Source organism: Falco peregrinus, chromosome 7 (assembly GCF_023634155.1).
Source record: "Falco peregrinus isolate bFalPer1 chromosome 7, bFalPer1.pri, whole genome shotgun sequence".
NCBI classification, from domain to species: domain Eukaryota; kingdom Metazoa; phylum Chordata; class Aves; order Falconiformes; family Falconidae; genus Falco; species Falco peregrinus.
This window is the reverse complement of record NC_073727.1, coordinates 18,020,998-18,046,951: the sequence shown is the minus strand read 5'-3', so window position 1 is coordinate 18,046,951 and position 25,954 is coordinate 18,020,998. Positions and strand designations below refer to the sequence as shown.

At 51.5% G+C, this 25,954-nt stretch overlaps 1 protein-coding gene across 1 annotated transcript; it reads right to left on the bottom strand.

Moving 5' to 3' along the window:
- Nucleotides 1-25,848, bottom strand: LOC106112958 (zinc finger protein 512-like). Its single transcript, XM_055811240.1, is given in 15 exon segments — nt 1-1,830; nt 1,832-2,122; nt 2,588-2,686; nt 3,164-3,226; nt 4,540-4,641; nt 5,304-5,498; nt 6,131-6,298; nt 9,409-9,507; nt 10,953-11,039; nt 11,415-11,539; nt 13,433-13,516; nt 18,293-18,382; nt 20,370-20,578; nt 21,905-21,963; nt 25,808-25,848. Coding segments are annotated over 15 exon segments (1,734 nt in total). The 5' UTR covers nt 25,835-25,848; the 3' UTR covers nt 1-1,794.
- Nucleotides 25,849-25,954: the final 106 nt, after the last annotated feature.

Here is a 25,954-nt window from a genome sequence, read left to right as displayed (position 1 = left end):
TTCTCGCACTGGTGACATTTTATTTTGTCGTCTTCTGGTCTTGCCCGTCTTACTGTAAACCTTACACACCTTGCACAGAAGTCCACATATTTATAGTTCCAGCACAGCACCGCAGCCACAGCGACAGCTGGTTCCAAAGGACAGCGTAACTGTCGCATGTCAATCACAATGGAGTACTGCACGCTGCCTTGCTGCCATACAGGTGTTATTCCCCACGAGAGACAGACCATGCTCAGCTGGGGTCTGCATTGCTTCTTACCTGGCAGAGGTGGTTCTGGAGAACACCCTGCCCATACGGCACTTCCCACTGTCAGGGCCAACATGGTTATTCTGGTGGTAACACACATGTATAAACCTGCCTGTTCACCAGGAACTGTGGTGGCTTCCCTGTGCATTTAAGCATCAACAGCGTTGATAGACAGTGAAAATTCACAGGGAGGCAACACACAGCCAACTACCTAGTTTCTTGCCTGCAAAACTGCAAGGAAAGGTCAAATTTTGCAACTTCCTGGTACAGTGGGTTTTTGGACAACAGAAATTCTGGAGAACCCATTCTTTGAAAAACAGAGTAGTACTGCCTGTGCTGCAGCTTCCTACTAGCTTCTATGACATCTGCTGCAGTTATGGAGCACAGGAGGATATCCCCTACGATGCAGAGGTCATACCTGTGACTTAAAAGAACGAACCCTCTTCCTTTACCCTCTTCCACACAGGGAAGCCACTGCTATCCAACCTCATTCACACCGAGGAAGCAATATTTAAAAGAAACAGGTGATAGAAGACAACAAAGGTGGCGTGGCGCCTACAGTGCAAGAAAAAAAGGACACTATGGGAACACGGCATGACAGGGAACGACACACTGGCAAGGCAGTTCAATGAAACCTGGGTTTCAGCACCAGCAAGACTGCTACTGCAGATATGAGCCATCTTGCAGTACGTTTTGTTTCCCAGGTGAGTCTGAAAGAAGCAGTCTTCAGAGGGCCCAGGAAGACCGTCTTAATTACATTAGTTACTGGGGGTCTCTGAAGGGCCAGTGAATCTTCAAAAGGTTGGAGAGTATTTATTCCTCATTGAACTGGAAGACCCCTGACATACATTCAACGCCCAGTGCTACAGAAGACAGATGCCAGGGGAATATTGGTTTCCTGACGAGGGTAACTACTTCCAAGCAGACCAGAGCTCACGTGCTGCTGTCTGGTGCTGAGCCTAAACACCAGCGACAGAAGGAGAGAAGGTGCCTTGCGCAACAGGCTGGAGCACACGCTAGGAAGGCCTTTGCTCTTCGGGGGCAGCCTCGCTGACAGCAGCCAGGACACTGCCAGGGCAAGCTAAAGCCTTTCCGTTCTGCACAGCACTGCTTCGTTTGTGTATGTACTGTGCAAGAAAGGGTTCCCCACTTACTGAGACCTAAACGGTGCGCTAGCCAGTCCCTTACAGGGAGAACTGCTAGAAAAGAACCCTCATCTCACCCATCAGAGGAAGACGACAAAACAGACAGCTGCTGTACTGGAAACCACTAAACAAGCAACTAATGCGAGCCAAACTGAGACTGCAACCAGAGCAGGAACTACACCGGCTGCCCTGCTAGTGCCACCGTCCAAGGGAACTGCACCAGGAGAGGCAGCCTCCCTACCGCAGCTTTGGTTTGAAGTCTCCCACAACTGACCAGAGGCAACAGTTTCAGAATCAAGGTCACTGAGCAGAACGGAGTCACAGTCCCAAAGACATTCAGTTGCTCATATTAGCGCTGTGGGTTATGAGCGTGACACAAGTGGGGCTTCTCACTGAGAAGCTTTAGGATTGCTCCTGCTCTTCTTCTAGGGCTTTACTTCCGGCCTCGCTTGCGGCTGGTTTTTGGAAATTTGGCTCTCCGTGAAACTTGTGGCTGCCCCTCCTCACTGCTCACGCTCTCATTGTCCACCCGCCGGGGACGACCTCTCTTACTTCTCGTTTTTTCAACTCCAGCAACGGGGAGCTTCTTAGCAGCCAGGGTCCCAGTACTCTTCTTTTTGCCCCGGGTCAAAGGACGTTTCTTCCGTTGCTTCCTCTGCTCTTCTCTCTGGCGGATTTTCATTAGCTTCTCAAAGCTTTTGGTGGTAGTTGTGTTCACATCAAACCAGTCCTGGAGGGTTCAGAAGGCAACAGGTTGGTACCCATGGCGAACATACCGTATAAAGCCTATCAGAGCTTATAACAAAAGCTGCCTCCTGGGACAAGGGCTTCCTGAAACCTGAGATCTGGAAAGGCAGCTGCCTAACAAAGATCTGCTTCCCGGTGTTCCTCCTCAGGTGTTGCCCTGTCTCAGAGGATTCAGGCTTGATTTGGCAACTGCCTGGCTAAAGGCATGGAAAAGGCTGAAGAGCTGAACCGAGCAGCAGCAGCTTGGGACAAGACACGCGAAGCAACACGCCTGTTCCCCAGACCAATGCGTGTTTAAGCAAACCAAAGGCCCCGCCAGCCTAGGACCCTGTCCCTAGCAGTGAGCAAGGAAAAAATAAAACAGGGCAAGCATCCAGCATTTCCTTCCCAAGACACCCTCCCCCCCTCCGACAGCCTGGGGTCGGAAGACTTCCATTCTGCCTCTTACCTCAGCATGCACAGAGTTGATGTGATACTTGACCCCACTCTCTGAAACGAACTCCTTCTCACACAGGAGACACTTGTATTTACCAGCCACAAAGTCTCCCTGGCACCAAAACAAAAAAATCCATCACCACTTGCTGCCAAGAAGGCTGACGCGCCTATATATTGTATTTGACTCTTGCTCAGATACAACCCAGTAGTAAGAAACTCTTGCTCGTACCAGACAATGCTTTAGCTACAGGAGCGCTGACCTTATGCGCCGGCTATGCCCACAAAGCGTACGACTGCTCTGTGAGATGTTACAAGGTCTCTGGCACCGTACCTGGAAAAAATGCTCTTGTAGCTGTGAATCTACAGCTAGGACTGCGGTTTCACTAAAAGGCAGCCCATTAAGATGCCTCCTCCTTGCCTCAAGCAGTGCTTGCAATGGCAACCCCGTTAGCACACAGCAAAGCCCTCAAACTGTGAGGAACTCGGATCAGCAGATGGCTGGGCAACAGCTTCAACAAGGAGACAGCTGAAGCACAGGGACAGTCCGGCTATCGGTATAACAGACAGTGAGGACAGGAAGGCTACCAACCAAGGTGCACGTGCCGAGGTGAGATTTGAGTCCCGAGACGCTGCCGTATACAGACTCACAACCCTGAAACGGTAAAAAAAGGGCACGTCAGCAAAACTCAAGTTAAGAAATCACTTCTTCCCACACAACAAAGTCTTGTTCTCCAGAAGACAATTCCAAAAGGGATAAGAGAGGCAGGGGGAGGGAGACACCGAGTCCTACAAAGCCAGGATGTTTCTGCTAAAAGGACCATCAAAAGAGACATAAGCTTTCAGCAAGTGAAGTGTTTCTGAGCGCATTTCGACATCTCCAAGAGACTCCTGTCACAGTTACTTTCGCCCTCTATTAAAGCCTGAGTGCAACGACAGAGTTTGCATTCTGCCTAAAGTGCAGCAGAGATTAATTTCAGGCAGAGCACAGGGGCAAGAACAAGACGCTTCAACCTCTCCTGCCCTGCTCACGTCCCTGGGGGCACTGCATCCGCATCAGCGGTCTCAGCTAAAGGGCAGCTTTGCAGGCCTGCCCCGCGTGGAGCGTTGGGCATCACCCTCGGGATACTCGGTCCCATGCAGCCGACATCCCAGGCACTGAAACAGGAGGGAGGTGCAAGACATGCTTCTGCGTTACCCGCCGGTGAAACAGGACAGCTGCTTTCTGGAGACAGCTCCATACACAGCACCATGTTGCAATTCTTACACTTGGAAATGACGCAAGGCTGAAAATTGGGGAGAGAGTGCTGGCGATGGGGTAGGGCAGGGGGACGGCATTGTTTCTACATCCAAACCTGGATGGAAGCCGCCACTTGGCTACCTGGCAGCGGGTGTCCCCTGTATCACATCTACCACCGTCTCCACCAATGGGGACTTTTCTTCTCAGTGGATCTGACTGGTGGCTGGTGCGTGGGATTGTAAGAGACCAAGTGCACATGCATAAGCGTCCCTAGAGCAGGACAACAGCGCCATGCAAGAGTCTTCTGTAGCTCGTTTCCAGCTTTCAAAAGAAAACTTAATTGCTGTGCCAGACACAGCTCCTCTACTCTTACATTTCCATCTCTACTCCTTCCTGCTTCCGTACTTAGGTTTAGTGCACCTGCTAGGCAGGCAGGGGCCTGACATTTTGCTACTGCTCAAACCTCCAAAGGGGCCGGCTCCCAGCTGGATGGGAAAGCTGTCCAGTCTGACACCACGTTACTGGCCCTGAAGCAGACAAACACATCCCCAGAGGCATCACCCCTCCAGCAACAGTCCAGACAGCGTCTTGGTGACACTAACCAACCGTGGAGCAGAATTTGTCGCCCACAGCGAGACAAACTGCAATGTCAGGGTTCTGGAAAGCTGTTGGCTCACACAGACCTGAGATCTGTCCCCTTGGAGGCTTCAGAAACACTTCAGGATTACCTGATTTGGGCAGTGGACTCTTCGGTACATCTTTATCTCCGTTTTCCATTTGCACAGCACGTCTTGACTAAAGGTGGGCAGTCCGGGACGAGTATATTTCAGCTGAGATAAAGAGATGGACTTGAAAGCTGGAAGCAGCGTTGGCTACGCAGAGTGCCAAGTATGGCCCTTTCTCTCCCAGGCTGTGAGACAGAGGTGCTATTTCTTGTCCTGCGCTAACAGCCAATCCTTTCCTGTCTCACTGACTCTCCACAAACATAACTGAACCTGGAACAGCCCCCACCAAGGCCAGAATCCCCAGACTTTGACTACAACCATCCCTCTAACTGTACGTACCCCGCCCAAATCATGAACCACCCTTTACCCTTGGGTTTCTCCTACAGCCTAAAAGACGCTCCTGGAAACTCTGCTGCCTGAAAAACTACGAACTATCACTGCAGGGCAGCAGCGACCTGTAGCCTATGACTTGCCAGCAACATACTGCCTACAACTGCCTTCATTACTTGTGCCCACTGAAACTGACAGCGATACGCCTGGGAAGTCATTATAGCCTGCCTGGATGAAATACTTACACCACAGCAACTGCTGCTGTAGCCACACTGTCATCTAAGACCAGGGACAGCAACACCTGATCCCTCCCACAAGACAGTACTTCTTCAATACTTGCTTTCCGTGGGCCACTGAACACTGGCAACACTGGGTAGATGCCAGCGCAAGACTCATCCGATGTGAAGAAAGACTCAGACCCCAGACAGCATTTCTACCTTCCGGTCATCTGGAATCAAGTCCTGCAGAACTTTTCTCTTCGGCCACTCTCTGGCCAGCTCTTCTCCAGCTAGCTCATGGAGATAGTAGATTGCCGCCTTTGCAGATCTCCTCTGAACTCTGCCCGTGTTGTTTGGCTCACCTTTGATTTCCTTCAGGCTCTCTGTTCTTCTCTCCTCATGGAGGAAAGGGACCTGCAATGAGGGCCAAAGAAGGTGAGCCTCCTTCGGTAGTTCCCACTTCAGTTACACTAAAGACTGCCAAGAAATATTCTGCCAAATCCCTCACAAAAATGCTGCTGCGGCTGTGGTTCGCTCTCACAGGCACAGGACAGAAGTGCACCCCTCTAGCGAGACAGAACCCCAGATCTACTCAGAGGGGTCACAGCACTAAGGCTCAAGCAGACAGTTTCATGCAGCCGCTGGTCTTGAAAGGATCGCACCGTTCCCTCTAACGCCCTCATGGACAACAAGCAGAGTACTGCCTGCTCCGCTCCAGTGTTGGGTCTTCCAAGAGCAAAAGAAAAGCACCTCACAAGTTACACATGTTGGCGCCATTCTTCCATGGAGCAACAGTCAGGCTGGGGAAAGTTTACTGCTGCCACGGTGATTCACTATCAAAAACTTCATCCTAGTCACGGAACAGCAACAGCTGCTGCTAGAAGGAAAGTGTCAAGGACACAATACTCCAGAGAGACAGAAAAACACAAAGATTTGCCAGGCCTAAGTACCCACCCGACCAGCAGACAAACGCCTATGTGCGCTGCACATCGGGATGGCTCAAGCACCACCAGGCTATCGGGATAACTATGGCCATTTGCACTTACCGGCCCATGCTTAGATCGCAGATGGTAGACAAGTCCTGCCTTTGATTTGTATGCTTTTCCACAGTGATGGCACTTCATAGCCATTTTCTCCAGCTCAGAAGCAGCCTTCCCACATTTTTTAACATGATACAGGTATCCCATTATGGTCGTGAAGCTGCCTGTGCAGCCCTGCCAATGCAGAAGAAAAAGGCATGGAAGAAAAGTGCTCGCCAAGTGATCACATGCCCACTGTGCATAGGATCCACAGCTTGCTCACCGAAGTACTGGCACTTTTCCTGCCACACCAGAGACCATGAGGTAGCAAACCTTAACGTTCACCTGTTCAGACAGACAAAATCTGGGAGAAAGAATTGGCTCAGATGGGAGAAACTGTTTCTTACAGCTTCTTTGTAGGTAGTGCGCAACAAAAAATGTCAGGATGCGGACTGAAGAAGCAAGGTGTAAAATGAGGATGCACAAAACGGGAAGATTGAATTCAGATACAAATGCGGGAGGTGGGCAGAAAAAGAGGGAGCTTTTACACTTGCTTGGCCGGCCAGACTGTCTAGAGCAATAGCAACACTCGGGTAATGGTAAATAAAACTTTCAGCTCCTCCCAGGATACAGCTATTGCCTCCTGCTGCAGTGGAGGACAACAAAAACCCCCAATGGCTCCAGCGGATGTCACTTACTAGAGGATCTCCTGACACTGAATCCAGTGATCAACTTGACACTGAGCTTGGGAACAGAACAAATCAAACGTGCATCAGCCAGGTTTTAATATTCTTAGATGTATCCATCTAAGGGAGGCCTCCATCCCCTTCTCTAGCTGTAGCCAGTCTCAGTACTTTCAGAAACCAGAGACACGCTCACACAGTTAATTATGTGTAAAACCATCTTCCCAGCCATCACAAACAACTGAGGAAAGAGCAGAAGCACACATTCATAAAATGTGTTTGGTGCACACGAGAAACAATGCAGTGTCCTCTCGATCCCCCTTGAAGACACCAACACATGAGATACCCAAAGAGCTCCAGCTGACCCCGCTTGAGCACAGGGGTTGAACTAGGTGACCTCAGCCGGTTCCCTTGCAGCCTTAACGATCACGTAATGCTGTCAGCAGTTTATAATACTGTTGCAAGTTAACACGGTTCTCCTTTAACTTCTTCCTCCCTGACGCATTCCACTGAACGCATTTATAAAGTCATACCTTTGCTGAACCTACATTTACAGGCAAGCAGACAAGGCAGCAGAACAGAGCTCCAGGTCTTTGAGGACCCCTTCCACAGAGTGCAAGAGCTCTCGATCGCCAGGTGTAAGGTGCCTGGTTGTGTAGGGTTAGGGTCAGGAAAGCAAAGACGTGGCCAGAGCTGAACTTGGCAAAGGACACAAAAAAGAAGAAGGGCTACTCTAGGTATGTCAGCCAGAACACAAAGGTCAAAGAAAGCGTAACCCTGCGATGAACACGACCAGCAAACTGGCAACAACAGACAAGAAGACGGAGGTACTCAGCAAGTTCTCTCTCAGTCTTCACTCCTGCCGCACCTCTCGAGCGGATGGACCTCAAGGCGAGGACTGGCGCAGCAAAGTCCCTCCCGCTGGAAGAGAAGATCTGAGAAGGTCTGAGACCACCTGAGGCACCTCGGCGTACCTAAGTCTACGGGACCTGATGAGACGTAGCCCAGAGTCCTGAGGGAACTGGCTGATGTAGTTGCCAAGCTGCTCTCCCCGACACCGGAAAAGGCATGGCAGTCAGGTGAAGTCCCTGGTGAGTGGAGAAGGGCAAAACCCCCATTTTTAAAAAGGGTAGAAAGGAGGACCCTGGCAACTACCGACCTGTCAGCCTCACCTCTGTGCCTGGCAAGATCACGGAACTGATCCTCCTAGAAGCTATGTTAAGGCACATGGAGGACACGGAGGTGATTCCAGACAGCCAGCACGGCTTCACCAAAGGGCAGTCCTGCCTGACCAACCTAGTGGCCTTCTGTGATGGAGTGACCACACCAGTGGACAAAGGAAGAGCTATGGATATTACCTCTGTGGAGTTCCGTAAGGCCTCTGACACGGTCCCCCACAACATCCTTCTCTCTAGATTGGAGAGATACGGACTTGGTGGACTACTCGGTGGGTAAGAAACTGGCTGGAATCTCACATCCAGAGAGCAGTGGTCAACAGCTCAGTGCCTGGGCAGAGATCAGTGACGAGTGGAGTCCCTCAGGGGTCCGCACTGGGTCCGCTACTGTTTAATGTCTTTGTCAGCGACACAGACAGTGGGATCGAGTGCACCCTCAGCAAGTTTTCAGACGACACCAAGCTGAGTGGCGCGGCTGACATGCCTGAGGGATGGGATGCCATTCAGAGGGACCTGGACAAGCTCAAGAAGTGGGCCCTTGCGAACCTCATGAGGTTCAACAAGGCCAAGACCAAGGTCCTGCGCCTGGGTTGGGGCAACCCACGGTATCAGTACAGGCTGGGGGATGAAGGGATTGAGAGCAGCCCTGCCGAGCCAGACTTGGGGGTACTGGTGGATGAAACACCGGACACGAGCTGGCAGTGTGTGCTTGCAGACCAGAAAGCCAAGCGTATCCTGGATGCCATCAAAAGAAGGGTGGTCAGCAGGTCGAGGGAGGGGATTCTGTCCCTCTACTCCACTCTGGCGAGACCCCACCTGGCGTGCTGCTCTGGAGTCCTCAGTATAGGAAAGGCATGGACCTGGTGCAGCGGGTCCACAGGAGGTCCATGAAAAATGATCAGAGGGCTGGAACACCTCTCCTAGGAGGGAAGGCTGAGAGAGTTGGGGCTGTTTCACCTGGAGAAGGGAAGGCCCCGGGGAGACCTTACTGCGGCCTCTCCATACCGAAAGGGGGCTTACAAGAAAGATGGGGACAGACTTTTCCGTAGGGGCTGTAGCGATAGGACAAGGGGTAACAGCTTTGAACTCAGAGGGTGCCCTCTGACTAGACTGAAGGGAAAAAAGGCCGGTGAAGCACTGGCGGAAGTTTCCCAAAGACCTGGTAGGTGTGCCATCCCTGGAAACATTCAAGGCCAGGTTGGACAGGGCTCTGAGCAACGCGGTCTAGTTGAAGAAGCTCACTGCAGGAGGGCCGGACTAGATGACCTTTAAAGGTCCCTTTGAACCCAAATCATTCTACAATACTCTGTCTTAAAACATACCTAGGATCTTGAAATAAATCCAGCTTTAGCCAGCCCCACAGCAGACCCAGCAGAACTCTCTTAATGTTTTATATTCATGCATCTGCCGCTGTTTAATTCAGGATACTTAGCACAATGCAGCTTACCTCCCTCGTACACTTGAGTTTTCCCATACGCTTCAAAACCTTCCGAAGGCGGTCTCGCTCAAGCTGCTCATCCAGTTCTCCTCCCTCCTTCACAACTGGCTAAAGCACAGCAGAAAGATGAAAGAAAAACATAGGGTGCTCAGCATTTACAGCTCTTCTCACAGGGAATTCACTAGTCAACACACAACTGAAGGAAAGCTTCCAAAACAATTACATCTCTGCAACTTAAGATTTTACAAAAGTGTATCTAATACAATGATCACGGTCTGTCTATATCCCAGAACAACCGAATTACCTTTAAAGGGAGTAAACTGCCTGAAAACCACTTTGCAGATAAGCATTCTAACATTTAGATAGCTATCTAGGAACAAAACCTTGCTAAGAAATGGTCCCAAGCCACAGCTGCTGGGAAGGACAAAGGTATGTATTTCCATAATTACTTTGGTCCTCTTCTGCCTGTGGGAAGTACTTACTCATCTCTGTCACGCACCTTTAACATTTCCTGGGCCTGCCATTTCCACTTAGCCCAACTAAAGCTAAGCCGACTAACTACCTGTAACGGTTATTCACCTGTGCGAAACTATAGCTCAAGTTCTTGTCTGTTCTCTCTCCAATGGTTACTGTTTATTATTTCCTACACTACCTAATAATAATATTACACTTGGACTGAAGAGAAAGTTAGAACAGAGTGACAGACCTATTCCTCAGGGTCAGAGCGTGATCCCTGGCCTATTATGTTTACTAATACAGCTGTAGGTTCAGAAACCACAGTACTGAGAACCACATAAAAAAGAACAGTAACCAATTATCTAACCCAGGGGTCCTCAAACTACAGCCTGTGGGTCGGATACGCCCCCCCAGGGTCCTCAATCCAGCCCCCGGTATTTACAGAACTCCCCCGCCCGGGGTTGGGGGGGGAAACCAAGCAGCCGCAGATGGCTTCCTGCCACTTCATCCACGCGCCGGCCCCCTGGTTAAAAAGTTTGAGGACCCCTGATCTAAACCCTACCCAAACTTCCCAGTGACCTTTTCAAAAGTTCTAATTCTTCACAACTGCAACAGGAGACATCGCCCTCTTTAAAGTAACAGCAAAGAGGAAAAGCAGACTGTAGCATTCCTATCTTTACAGTAAACACAGACAAGAACTAAACTGCTGTTTCTGCTTTTTTACCTTTCAACTTGTAAAACACTGAACTCTAGTCTGCTCTGGATGTAGAAAAACGGCTTTCTAGCACAGGACTGAAACTCGCAGCCTAATGAGCAATCATTTTTTTTCTCATTGAGAATGCCGTTTACCTGTGACCGTATAACCAGCCTAAACAGAAATTCACCCCCTCTTTCTAAGATGCAGGACGGCTACCATCTCTCCTAACACTCTACTGTTTTTTCAGATGTTAAATCTCACAGGAAAAATAACAGGCAGAGAAGACTGGAGCAGCTACATCACAGGAAAAAGCCACCATGCTCTGATACTGTGTGTGCCGGGGAAGGAACCCAAAACTCTCTTGCCTGCAGGGTTTTTAGATGCACAGCAGTCATGTTACCTGATTGTTATGGTCTGCCATGACATGGTATTTCATCCCTCCTAAAGACTTCAGCTGCTTCCCACAGTGATGACATGTGAACATTTCCTAGAAACAAACAAGGACACGGTGCGTGCAACTGTAAGCTAACCAAAGCAGTGGGAGACGCTTTGGGGGAAAGGAGCAGGAGAGCAGAACATTTTGTTTGTGCCTGGTAACTGCCCATCAAGAACAGAAGAGATTTTAGGGAGCCTAACATTCAGGGGAACAATAAAATAGCTACACCTTTGTTCACTACCCCAAACCGCCAGCAAAAGGCTAAGCCAGAAGCACCAAGCGCAGCCTCTTAACATGTGTACAAAGGACTCTCGCTTAGAGACGTGATGATGAGAGGAAACCGGTTCTAAATGCAACACAAAACAGCGTGCAGGCAGCAAGCTGAAGAGGATTAAAGAACACGTTGCTCATCTCTCCTGTTCCTACCTGCCTGCAATTTACCATATGTTTCTTCAGTCCTTCTACAGTCTTCCTCACCACAGCCCGGCATGTTGGGCAGGTAACTCGGCCTTTGTCCTGAATTTCCAAAGACCACCGCTCTTCCATACTACCTGCCAAAACAAAAGGTTTGCAACAGAACTGCAAACACAGCATCTTTTTTTTCCCCTTCCACTTGCACAATGAATCCTAGAAGGAAACAGGTCACACGCTACCAAACTCGTGTCCAGCGACACTTCAATAGCTTTAGCTCATTTGCAGCTTCCAGTGTGTCATGGGACGAGGCACACGTCACTCCTTTTGGGAGACCGTTCAATAAAAACTCTTTAATCCTACCATCTCCTTGCAAGGAATGTTCTTCCACTTGTGCAGCAGAGATTTTTCATCCATTCACTTGTATTTTACACAATTACTTCAGCATGCAGAGTAAACTCTCCTTCTGGCAAAAGGGTTTCCACAGTAGAAGCAGCCACAGGTGTGACCAAACAGTTTCAGACAAAGTCCACGGTTCGCTTCTACTAACCAAATCTTTAGCACGCCACTTACGTTAGCCAGCCACCTTGGCACCAAAAGTGAACAGAGCTACACCACCGGGCCAAGATCCTCAAGAAACAGCCAGGGAAAAGTACCCTGTGTGGCACACTCTCCAGTTCCTGGCCTGTTTGTGAAGGGCCATACGCCACAAGGGTTATAAATTACTGAAAGGGGTTCTGGGAAGAAAGTGGCTTAGCAGCCATCTGCCCAAAGTCTTATCATCAAAAGATCTAAAGGCTTTCCCCTTGGCCCAGTAGTATCAGGGAGGGGCTGCCCCTCCCCAGGTGGCTGCGGGAAAAGCCTGTGAATCAGACAGCACTGGGCAGAAAACTGGGCTATTTCACGAGTGCTGTGAGCAACACATCCCACGTCATTCCACCTGCTGAGCCAAGGCTAACGCTGTTCTCCTAGCACGGACTGCTTGAGTCTCTGCCTGCCAGGTTACCACAAGAGGTGACTTGGCAGCAACAGCGACAGAGTTTTTCCTGCAAACATACTCTGCTGAGTAAAAAAGTATACATATTTTTGCAAGCTGTAGAGTTGAAACTATTTCAACGGGCTTTTGCTCTCTTCAGAAAGCAATTCCCCCTTCACCGTCCCACTGTGCAGGGGTAAAACCACCTGGAACTACACTATTAGGCAGTATGCAGTCCCTCCAGTCTTGCTCTGCAGTACTGACACAGCGCCAGAAGGACAGCAGCCAGTTCTTCCTTGTCAACAGTACAGTGAACAACAAGATGGAAACACCCGAAGCGCAGCTGTTGCTCAGATTCAAATCCTAGAAAGAATCACGTTTATCTTTCGGATGCCTCGAGGTTTAACCCCAGCCGGCGACAAAGTACCACCAAGCCACTCGCTTCCGCCCCGGCCCCACCCAGGGCTGGGGAGGGGAATCGGGAAAAGGGTAAACCTCAAGGGCTGAGATAAGAACAAGTCAGTAACTGAAAGAAATTAGAATAAAAACTAGAATAAGCATAACAACTACTGGAAGGAAAAAGAGGGAGAAGCGGAGAGGAGTAAAATCCAAAGGGAGGGAAGTAAGAAATAGCTCTCAACAACCCCCAAACAAGTGATGCTCACCACCCGCTGACGAATGCCCAGCCAGCCCCCGAGCAGCACTGAGCAGGCCCCGGCCAACTCCCCCCAGTTTATGTACTGAGCACGACATTCTGCGGTGTGGAATATCCCGTTGGCTAGCGCGGGCCAGCTGTCCTGGCCGTGTCCCTTCCCAATTCCTTGTGCCCCTCCAGCCCTCTGGCTGGCAGGCCCCGAGGAACTGAAAAGGCCTTGACTTTGGGATAAACACTACCCAGCAACCACTGAAAACATCAGTGCGTTATCAACATTGCTCTCTCACCAAAGCCAAAACACAGCGCTGTACTAGCTCCTAAGAGGGTAAGTGACTCCATCCCAGCTGAAACCAGGACACGCTGCTTCATTAACAGTTCTGAGCAACTGCTGCTGCTTCTTACCTGGGCCATAGGTTTCTGGTTCTTTCTGAACACAGGGGCCTTTCGCTCTGGAGTTCTGTTGCGTTCCAGCTTGCTGGTTTTTTCCTGTTAGAACACAAACAAGAAAGACCGGAAGACTTAATTTCGCGAGCCTTGTTACAAAAAAGCAGAGTCTTTTTGCTAGGATGCTGCTACTCAGCCTGCTGTCTCAAAGCTACTCATTCAGAAATGTTCAATGGTTTTTTTGGTGGTTTTTTTTCCTTTGAAGGAACGTCAAGATTATGTTCCCTACTCCCTCTCAAAATCCATAGCTACTTACAGCTGCAGGCATTAGCCCCATCCAGATATCTGCTATCTGTACGGTTGTGCATACACACAGCTCAGGGGATGGGAACTCTTCACACTGAAACATCCCCTGTTCACAGTATGGCTGAGCCAATCTAACGACTTGTTGGCAACCAAATGGGACAGTCCCGTTCCTCTACTCATTCCTGTCTTCTTTAGGCTAAACAACTCTTATTGTTTCAGGATTTTCTCACGGGGTTATGTTTTTTTGCTCTCTTCTCCCTGGTCTCTTCAGCTGGTCCACACACTTCCTGAACTGCAGTGTCCACTGCTGAAGCAGCACTCCAAGTGTGACCCTGCATTAGAGCACAAGAATTACTTCACATGCCTGACAGTCTGCATCTCTGCCCAAACACCTCAGCACGACATGTGCCTTTTCAGGAACAAGTATGACGCTCTTGGTCCTTATTCAACATTTGAGCTGTTATAAATCTCAAACCCTCTTCTGAAGAACCGACACCTAGGATGTCGCTCTTTGTCTTTCAGCTGCACTAATACTTCTTCCCAACTACAGCGTCTTTAAGTTTACACACTATATTATATTCCATTCTGTTTTTCAGACTGCTTCTCTAACATCAAGACCGCTTTCAATTTCAGCTTTTTCTCCACCGCACTTGCCATCCCTTTCGGCTTTGTGCTGTCTACATATACTTCCAGGTCCTTGGTGACAAAAACAATGGTTAGAATCGAACCTAGGACAGACAGACTGCGAACCATCATTCTATACTTGTTTCTGTTTCACAGCAATCACAGCGATGTTATGGCTGGAAGGGACCTCCTGAGATCACCTAGTCCAACCCCTCTGTTCACGCAGGGTCAGCTAGAGCAGGCTGCCCAACAACACGTCCAGTCAAGATTTGAGTACCTCCACTGATGGAGACTCCACAACCTCTCTGGGCAACCTGTGCCAGGGTTTGACCACCCTCACAGTAAAAAAGTCTATCCTTGCCTTTGGGCAGAACTTTGCGTGTCTTCATGTGTGCCCGCTGCCTCTTGTTCTGTCAGCGAGCCCTACAGAGAAGAGTCTGGCTCCCTTCTCTTCATTCCCTCCCACCAAGCCTTGATACACACTGGTAAGATTCCCCCCGAGCCTTCTCCAGACTGAAGAGTCGCAGCTCTCTCAGCCTGTCCTCATAGGAAAGATATTCCAGTCCCTCGATCATCTTTGCAGCCCTGCACCAACCTCTCTTTTGTATCAGGTAGCCCAGAACTGGACACGGTACTCTGGTGCTGAGCAGAAAGGAAGGATCACCTCCCCTGACCTGCTGGCAACGCTCTTCCTAAGGCAGCCCAGAATGCTGTTGGCTGCCCTTGCCACAACAGCGCGTCTTGCTGGCTCAAGGCCAGCTCGCTGTCCTTCGGGACCCCGACGTCCCTGTCTGCAGAGCTGGTTTCCACAAAGTTAGCCCCCAGCATATGCCGCTATGTGGGGTTATTCCTGCCCAGCTGCAGGACTTCACACTTCTCCTTGATGAACCTCAAGAGATTCCTCTCTACTTAAGTCTCCGGCCTGTCCAGGTCCCTGTGAACAGCAGTACACCCCTCTCATGTACCACCGCTCGTATCACGTGTGTACGTGCTGAGGGTGCACGCTGTCCCACTGCCCAGGTCATTAGTGAAAATCTTAAACAGCACTGGCCCCAGCACCTACCCCTGGCGTACAGTGCTAGTGATGTGCCTCCAACTCGACTTTGTGCTGCTGACCACGACCCTCTGGGCCTGGATTTTAAGCCAGTGTTCAAACCACTGGACTGTTCATCTATCTAACCTGTACTTGGCCAGTTCACCGCCGAGGATGTCGTGCGAAACAGCACCAAAAGCCTTACTAAAGCTGAGGTGAACAACATCCACGACTCTCCCCTCATCCGCCAAGCTAGTGACCTCGTTGTAGAAGCCTGTCAGGCTGACGAAGCAGGATTTGCCCTTCGTAAATCTATGCTGACTACTCCCAATCACCACCTTGTCCTTCATATGTTTGGAAATGATTTCCGGGACGATTCTCTCCATCGCCTTCCCAGGGACTGAGGTGAGACTGACCGGCCTGTAGCTCCCCAGCTCTTCCTTCTTTCTGTCCTTGAAGACAGGAGTGATATTTGCTCTCTTCCAGTCTTCAGGAACCTCTCCCAGGTGCCATGACCTTTCAAAGATAATCAAGAGTGGCCTCACAATGACATCAGCCAGCTCTCTCAGCACTCAGTACAACCCGTCAGGCCCCATGTAACTTCGAATCATACAATCACAGACTCATTTAGGTTGGAAAAGACCTGTCAGATGCATCGAGTCCAACCGTTAACCCAGCACCGCCAAGCCCACCGCTAAACCACATCCCCAAGCGCCACATCTACAGGTCTTTCAAATCCGTCCAGCGGTGGGGACTCCACCACCTCCCTGGGCAGCCTGTTCCATACTTGACCACCCGTTCGATGAGGAAACTTTTCCCAATATCCAATCTAAACCTCCCCCAGCGCAACTTGAGGCCCTTTCCTCTTGTCCTGTCACTTGTTACCTGGGAGAAGAGACCGACCCCCGCTGGCTACAGCCTCCTCTCAGGTAGTTGTGGAGAGCAGTACGGTGTCGTGTGTGTCCCCCGCCCCCGAGTCTCCTCCTCTCCAGACTAAACACCCGCAGCCGCTCCCCATCAGACTGGTGCTCCAGACCCTTCCCCAGCCCCCTGCCCAGCTCTGGACACGCTCCGGCACCTCAGTGTCTGTCTGGGAGTGAGGGGCCCAAAACCGAGCCCAGGACGTGAGGTGCGGCCTCGCCAGTGCTGGGCGCGGTGTGACAATCACGTCCCTAGTCCTGCTGGCCACACTATTTCAGGCACAAGCCAGGATGCTCTCGGCCCCCTGGGCACGCTGCCGGCTCACAATCAGCCGGTTGTCGACCAACACCCCCAGGGCCCTTCGCGCCGGGCAGCTTCCCAGCCACTCTCCCCCAAGCCTGTAGCGCTGCGTGGGGCTGTTGTGACCCAAGGGCAGGACCCGGCACCGAGCCGTGTCCAGCCTCATACCATTGGCCTCGGCCCATCGGGCCAGGTCCCTCTGCAGAGCCCTCGAGCAGATCTACGCTCCCGCCCAACCTGGCGTTGTCTGCAAACTGACTGAGGCAGCACTAGGGCCCCGCATCCAGACCACTGACAAAGATACTCAACAGGACTGGTCCCAGCACCAAGCCCCGGGGAACACCACGCGTGACTGGCCACCGGCGGGTTGTGACTCCATTCACCACCACTCCTTGGGCTCGGCCACCCAGCCAGGTTTTACCCGGTGAACAGGACACCTGTCCAAACCATGAGCAGCCCCTTTCTCCAGGAGAATGCTGTGGGAAACCTTGTCAAAGGTCTTACTGAAGTCTAGGCAGACGACACCCACAGCCTTTCCCCATCCACTACAGCGGGTCACCTTGTCACAGACGGAGATTAGGCTAGGCTAGCCAAGCAGGACCTGCCTTTCATAAACCCACACTGACTGGGCCTGATCATCTGGTTGTCCTGCACGTGCCGCAGGATGCCACTCAAGATGATCTGCTCCATAACCTTCCCCGGCACCCGAGGTCAGACCGACCGGCCTGTAGTTCCCAGGATCCTTCTTCCGGCCCTTCTTCTAGGTAGGCATCGTATTTGCTAACTTCCAGTCAGCTGCGACCTCCCTGGTTAGCTGGTAAATAATTAGGTATGTCCCGTCTGTTTAAGCACTCTAACTTCACCCTCCTTCACCGAGTGTAAGGCTCCCTTGCTCAAGACCCTCCCTCTGGTCTCGGGCACCCGGCATTCCTGAAGGATTCCTGTAACTCATCAAGAATGAGGCACAGGAAGCCCCGAGTACCTCAGCCTTTTCAACATCATTTGTCACCAGTTCCCCTGCCCTCTTCAGCAATGCACTCATGCTTTCCCTGGCCTTCCATCTGCTGTTCACATACTTGTAGAATCCTTTCCTGTCCAGATTCAACTACAGGTTGCCCTTGGCTTCCTTAACCTCATCCCTGCAAGGTTGAACGGCAGATGTATACTTCTCCTGCGTCACCTGCTCCTGCTTTCACCACTCGTACACTTCCTCTTGCACCTCACCACTGATTATCAATCCTCTGAAGGCATGAACGACCTATGATGTCCAGCTTTCCCCCACCACCACCCCTGCCCCGGCATCTGTCTCTGCGGTAAAAGAGCATTAAAGTGGTCGGCTTTGGTTTCTCCTCAACAAACCCGTATTGCTGTTATCATCTACTCATTCATCTCCAGAGCTTTACAACTAAGTTCTCTGATTATTTAGTCCAGAATCTCTGGGGAAACTGAAATGAAGCACACTAGCCTGTACTTCCCCTGCTTCCTTTCCTCCCTCCCTTTGCTGGACTTTGAAGAGACTGAAATTACAACAATCATCTCCCACTGTAAAATCAAAACTAGCCAACTGGCTCCTGTAGCAAAACACCTAGAATCCAAAATAGAGTTGGAAGACAGCAGAGGATGGCGTTTGGGCATGGAGGAAATCTGAAGCGCCTGGAGGCTTGCAACTAGGAATTACAAGTTATTTGTATTACCCGAAATCTTCTGCTTCTTCTTGGGAGAGTCCGGAAGATCTTCGCCTTCCCCTTGCTCAGACTTCCTCTTGCCTTTCAATAGTACTTCTCCTGCTAACGAGTAAGAACAGAAACGCTTCACTTTCATCATTCACTCTGGCTAACAGCTTTGAGCCTGCTGCTGCCTCAGCTTATCCTCGTATTCAATACTCCAAAAAAAAGGGGGTGGGTGGGGTGGGTGTGTGTGCGGGAAAGTAGATTTTGTAAGGCACCTGGACACCAGTGAGCTAGAGACAGCCTTTGGACTCAGTAACATCTAGGTACTCCACAGCCTGCGATCCTCGGACACAGCAAATATGCAAGAACCAGTGTCACAGCACGGCCTGGGAAAATAACACTCCTCGGGAAGCGAGCCAGAAGGTGCGAGGTTATGTCATAAAAAGCTCGTCTGCGCGCACACACAAAGTAGCACAGAGAAACAACGGCAGGTGGGGAACCCCAGGGAACATCCTGCCTCCCCTCACCCTTTCCAGGCCTACCAAAGGCTTATCTCCACGACCACAGACAAGTACAGAAGCACGACGGCAGGCAGGGGAACACAAATGATGGTCTCAAAGAAACAGACACCTTCTTCCCAGGTCTGTCCCAGGAGACCCACCAGGATGAGTCCCTGGGAACCACCCTCTGCAGCACCCTTTGGGAGCGGGAAGGGAAGGGAGCAGGGAGAGGGGCAGAGTGTGGTGTTAACACCTACGGTTAGGTGACACACGGGATGCCAGCAAAGAACAAGTCAGGGTGACACAGGACTGGGATGTTTAGGAGTGGGATCAAAGGAAGGGAAAGGGTGAGGATTAGCTGATTTGGGGAGGATCAAGTGCGGGAAAGCAGAGGTGTAAGAGGATAAAAAGGACCACTTGCTTGTACAGGTGGTTGGTCTGTACACAAGCCTGCTCATGCCTGACACCAAATCAGAGGGACCAGGGGACAGCAGTGTCTGAGCATGTGAGCCTGTCTGTAAGGAGGTCTACACCAGCGACTGGCGTGGCTCTGCAGGCCTCAGGGGCCAGTATGTCCACGTACCAGCAACTGAGTAGGCCAGGATCCAAAGGCCAGATACAGAGCAGAGCGACTGTTTAAGTCCAGCTACAGGAGAGATCCACATTGCACTTGGGCGTGCACACACAAACATACACATACCTATATACACGCACTTCTTTATAAGCACGTTTTGCATATGCTTCTCTTCTCCCACCAACACATCTTCATCCTGATCAGCCAGACAGGCAAACAGGATGGAGGCTGTTGGGGCTGTTTGTGCGAGTGCTCAGCGCGCCTCTTTGCGCTGGTCCGTGTGGCTGGCTGCGTGTACAGGTGGCAGCCCTGTGTTTGTACCTACAGCAATACGCGCTTAGCCTCCTTACTGGTTGGACCTGGGGGTGTGGGGCTGCAGCAGCCTTGGTTCTATCAAGGTGCCAGATTCGGCTCTCCCCACAACAGGATGGGATACACATCCTGACTTAGAGGCGAGAAGGAAGCACACTAAAGAAGAGCAAAGATTTGGCTCTCCGCCACACGAGAAGGTTGGAAAACAGCTGCCAGGCTGGGAAATCTGAGCATAGGACCCAAACCACTCCAAATCCAAAAACAGTCAGTGACAAAAGTGAGAAAAGAAATGAAAGCATCCTTAATAAAAAAAAACAAAACAAAAACCTACCACCAACCACAAAACCCATGCCTAATCCAGAATACTGCTGAATGAACCCTCTTCTACATCTTTAGCGATGGTTGTTCTGGTTTTGAAGCTCTCAAAGCATATTCCTGATACGACTGGCAGAACCCTCATACACACCTCTTCTACAGATAAAACTAGGTTCAGCCACAGAGTCATTGATTTCAAGAGACAAGTCACTCAAAAGGAACCGTGTAACCTCAGAGAATTTCACCTATATTTCTGCAGTGGAGGAAATCTATTTCTCCTGATGCATGAGTGGCATTACCAAGCTGGGAATCTGTGGCATGTCTTTCAGAAGTCATCTAAGCTCTCATCAAAGAACCACAGAGAAAAACAGGTTTGCATCGAGCCAGGAGCCACGAGTACCTTTATTTTCTGAAGATTTGTTAATGCTGGCTTTTACTCCTCTCGTTTCCAACCAGTAAGCAGGCCTGCGAATGGCCCGCTTGCTTCTGGACTCTGCACTTCCGTTCACTCGACCCTGTGGTGAGGCGGAAGACACGCTGCTGCCTGTCTCATCGCAGTTACTGCTCAGTCCTAGGACAGTAGTTTCCACCTCCTCAAAGTGCTTAGACCTGGAAAACAACAACTCAAAATCCTGTGTACAGGTATGCATACATACACGCACAACCACAATAACCGGACAGACAACACCCCTCGCATCTTCCCAAGTGCTCTAAAATTCATCGCGCAGTTCCCCGAATCGCCTCGATTTCCTGAACTGAAAAGTGCCACCCCAAATGTTATCTTTCAGGACGTCTGTTTAGAGAATGACATTAAAAAGCTTTTGAGAGGAACAGAAAAAATAAATAAATCCATCCTGCCTCAAACCTCCAACTTCGGAAGCAGGCACAAGTTAAACCCCGTTTAAAAATACACAGTTGTCCTTCAGCAACCCGAGGAGAATATAGGACTTCTTCTGCAGCCCAGCATTACAAAAGAGACCTCTTCCATCCCACAAAGGGCAAGATCTCCTTCAGTACCTATTCTCAGAGCCAGAGCTGACACTACAATTAAAAGACTTAACGCTAGAAAGAATCTGAACCAGCAAGGGCTTTCAGCAATGGAGACAGCCTTACAGTAGATCCTACAAATCGCACTACATGAAGATGAATTTAGATAGACAAGCCAGCAGCCCCGATTTTTCTTCCTCAAGATCAGACGGAACTTGGCTTCGCTAGTCTCAAGTATTTCTCAACAGCCCTGAAATGCCTGGACATTTACACTACCGTAACACGACAGCAAAACCATTAGGCGTCAAAGCAACACAGAGAGTATCTATTCTCTGGGCAAATACCATTAACGGGCGAGAGGAGAGAACAGAAAACAGAAACACTTGCCAACGTATCCCAGTGCTGCCACAATTCACAAACTGAAATAAGTAGATCGCTTAACGATGACAGCGATGGGCGTCCCAGCAATACTCTCCCACGTGCCGGGTTGTGGAGTTCACACGTTTGAACACATCCGTACTAAAATCAGTAGGTGGGAGGCGTTGATGGTACCAGGTCAGATCAGTATAGACTATGTTTAAGAAGGTACCGCAGAAGGACGGGGAGAGGAATTCTCTTAACTAAAGCCTTTCACAGTTGCAATCACGCTCCAAATACATAGATTTTGGAACACCGCTTGGTCTCAAACATAACGTATTTATCTTCCCAGTGCTAAAACCCTTTTGAAAACAATCAATGAAAGCTCATACCCCTTTGTGAAGTGTCAGAAAAGCACTTTTCCTACAAACCAATGAGCAAAGTCAGTTGAGACGCTCATCACACAAACCAAAATCATCGCAGCTCTTAAAATTCAGAATATCGTGCACAGACCAGATACGGTTTTCCAAGAGGAATCCCTCAGCTTATTTCTTGCCCTCCCACCAAACCACGCAAGAAACATTCACATACCTTTTGTTTCCCAGAGACCTCTTGACCTTCTGTTGCCTGTGATGTCCAGGCCTGCCGTCCTAACAAAGTAAGAACAATTTACATTAGTGGCATCATTTTTCTGCTTTATGCACGTTTCGCCGTTCAGTTAAACACAGTCACCTGCACTCTGAGGACGTGCATACCATCCTTTGAAAAGGAAACCACTGTTTTCTGCAACCAGGAAGCGTTTAACCTGTTCAACTCGCAGATGAATTACGACTGGCATCAAAAGAGGGATGCGCCTCGCTACGCTCCCCACACGAAAGCCCATCCTTCCCCTTGCAACGGGGCACGAGGGAGTGTTCTTTGTCTCCAATGCGTCCAGTGGTACCTGCATTCTGCCCCAGACTTGACCACGCTGTGGGAAAATCCCCTTGAGGGGGGCAATTAGAGAAAATGGGGTCCTGACAGAAGCGCCATACTCCAGAAAGCTTTTTTAGGGTAAAATACAGCTGTCGCTTGCAGGATGCTTGGCATGCACGGAATCTACATCACCACAGCTCCCCAGGCAACACACCCTGCCAGCTCAGCACATGCTGATAAGAGTGACGGAGGATGGAGCAGAGACACCGCGGCCAGGCTCTATTGTGCTATCCCGCAGGAACAGCAACTTGATGGCACCACACAGTTGATAAGCTGCGTACCAGTTGTTGCATGAAGAACCCACGAGATGTCCGCGGCCAGTCAACCACTGTGGCAAAATGACTTTCTTCAGATGAAATAATCTCATCGTAATACTAACGCACACCTCCATCTCAAAGTTACCGGCCTCCAAGGAACTACTACACCTCACTGGGCACCCGATACAAGTTAGTAACCACAAAGTGTATGCCTGGAGTTGCTCAAGCTCCACCGAAATATGACGGAAAAGGGCTAGTCCTGGACTGAAATCAGTCCAGGCGGGGAGGAGGAGGGCAGGGGGGATTGCTGTCTAAACTCCTGGATTACCCGACTCCGATTCAGTGTCCACAAAGCTAGGTCAATCCGACTCACCCTAAAGTTGGTACGAATGAAGGGACTTCTAACCAAGGCAGTCAGCCTTGGGGAGGAAGAGACACACAGAACAGACAGTGCAAAGAACACCGTCACCTAAGTTACGCAGAAGGAAGCCTTCGCATGAGGGAAGTACTCGCTAGGAGAGAAAACAGGACCCGAAGGTGTTGCAGTCCACTGACACCAACAGAAAATTAGCTGAAAGTAAGATAAAGCTAATTGTGGTAGTGGGAGATCATCACCTCCAACTCAAATAGCCCCCCCCAAAAGAGGGCAAAACCCCACCTGAGGAGCCCACGCAGTTAGTAGAGAGCTTCAGCAGTGCTATCTCTGGATGCGTACTAATTTGCATTAGAAGCGAGAAGCTTGTAACCAATCCTATGTACGATAAATGAATACGCAATACACTACGAAGTAAAACAGGTGGGCAGATGAGGGGAGAAGTTAGGGAAGACTTCATCCTAACTTCTGGCATCCGTCAACAGGCTGCACCCGTCTTCTCCCCCACGCGGACGCCAATAATAAGACAAAGTAAGAACTTGACCTTATGCGTGCTAAATAACTAACTCATGCTAGCTGTTATTAGTGATTATAGTTTGCTTGTGTACGACTCCAAGCTCACTTTTGCAGACAGTCTCTATCACCAGCAATCACAAACCCCAACTGGTCACCATCTTATATTAGTAAAGAGCGTTATTCCGGAAGCTGTTAGCGTTAATCCTTTGTGGACGCTAGCAGTAACTGGCAGCGGGTAAAATATTCGTGGGCAGACCCACCAAGGGGTCCCACCTGCTGTTGCTGGCGTGTTCCCCTGAGCAAGTCGCTCAAATCACCCTCCGATCCAGTGGGACTGTTTGCTGAAGGGTCCCTGTAGCGGGATGCTGACGGACTGGTCAGGCACAAGGGTCTCAGCTTTCCTGGGGCGCTGACCTAGCACTAGGGGTCGAGAAAAATCTTCCCCCATGCCCCCACGCTTCACGTGACACACACGATGACAAATGGTTTAGATCTCAACTGACTAGCTTTTACACGGCACTTGTTTACATGGCACAAAAATCAATGCCCAGCAGAAGTATATGAAATGCCAAAGACGTAACCTGGGAACAGAGAGTATTTTGCCACATACAGGAACTGGCTAAGAAACTTCGGGGGGAGGCGGGTCAGCAGGGAGAACATGGCTAAACTACCCATCGTCTTTACAGAAAAATGTAATGCACATTATCAACTGGACCATGCCATGAAGTTAGTTGTTAGAAAGAAACGCTACATGTTTTCTGGGGAAAACAGCACACGGGGATATGACAGAATCGGAAGAAATCGTAAAACTGCGATGACTCGTCAGGAGGAGATGCTGACAAACTGCGGGTGCTGCAGCAGAACTAGGGAATGGGCAGCTTCCAGGCAAATGAAACTCACCACTAAAAAAACAAAGGCACTGGGAAAAATATAACTTTGACCTGTCTTTTATGCTCTCGCCATCTCATCTGTACACAGGAACAAGTAGCAGTTCACTCTTCCCAGGACCACAGTCAGTGAGAGACAGCCCAGCCAACAGGTAAGAAACTCAGCAGACGGCAGCAACATCAACTAGATGAATCCTTAAACCGTGACTACAGAGCGTCAGAGGGTCCTTGGGTCTCCAGCCCCAGAGTCTCTGCTCACGGGAGGAGCAGGAGAGAACGCCACAACTGCTCAATCAATGACTTCACGGTCCTACTCGGTCTTCTCTGGAAGGAAAGGCAATGGGATCTTTGCGCCTGTATTACTTCGAGGCAGTTTATGTGCAGCCAAGAGCGGCGGCTGGGAAACCCCTACATCGGAACCATGGAGAAACCGCGCTGAGGAGCAGCTACAGTAACAAACCAGGCCTGCGAAGCTGTAATGAGAAAACCGAGCAGACGGGCAGGCGCAGCCCGCTGCCGTGAGCCGGCCTCACCTGCCACCTGCGGGACCCGGGTGGCTGACAGACACGGCACATGTTTTAAGGTGCTTTTGTGGGGATTTTTCTTTCTAGGAGTAAAAGACTTTGCATAAAAGCGGAGACCTGTCGGACACGTTTCGCTCCCGGTTAAGGAGAGGCAATCAAAAAGGGAGAGCAGGGATGAGCCGCCGAGGCGCCCTCTCCGGGAAGCTGACAGCCGCAATCCCGAAGGGGCCTCCAGAGACAGCGCCGCCGAGGCCCGCGGGGTTCCCACCCGCACGGCGCGCTGCCCACGCAGCACGCAGAGGCCCGACGCGCACGGGCGGCGGAGCGGCCAAGCGCCCCGCCGCGGCGGGAGGAGGCAGGCAGGCGCTCGGCGAGCGGTCGCTGCTGCGGCCCGAGCGCGGGCGGCGGCTGGAGACGGCCTGCCCCGCCGCAGCGACCGCGGGAGGCGGCGCCGGGCCCCGCACGGCGGCTCCGGCCGAGGCCGGGAGGCCGCCGCGGCTGCCGAGCCCGGCCCCGGCGGCGGCGTCGACGGCAGCCCCCGGTGCTCCGCGCTGCCGCGCCTGTCCCGACCCCGCGGGACACGGGAACGGCTTCGCGCCCTTCGCGGGGCTCCCGGCCCGCGGCCCCACGCGCTGCCGCCTCCCGCGACGGAGACCGTGCGGGCAGCACGTGCGGCTGCCGCCCCGCTCCGGACCCGCCCCCCGGCTTCAGCCTCGGCGGGCGGCTCTCCGGGCGGAAAGCGGGCCTGAACGCCGCCGCCGGCTCTCCGGGCAGCCCGCAGCGAGCCCCGCTCGCCGCCCGGCCACGGGACGGGGCGCGGCCCGCGGGCGGCAGCGGCGCAGACCGGGGCCGCTCGGCTACTCGGGGCCGCGCCGAGCCCACTCTGCGCCCGAGCCCAGCGAGACCCTCGGGGCGAAGCGCCAGTCCCGCCGGCGGCGGCCAGCAGCACCCCGGGCACTCACCGGGCCGCCGCCGCCGCCGCTCCGCATGGTGCCGCCGTCGCCGCCACGTCAGCACGCGCCCCGCACGGCCGCGGGGTCCCGCCCTCCCGCTTCCGGCCGCCTCCTGGCGGCGGCCGCCGGCCCCGGGCCCCGCGGGTGAGCGCTGCC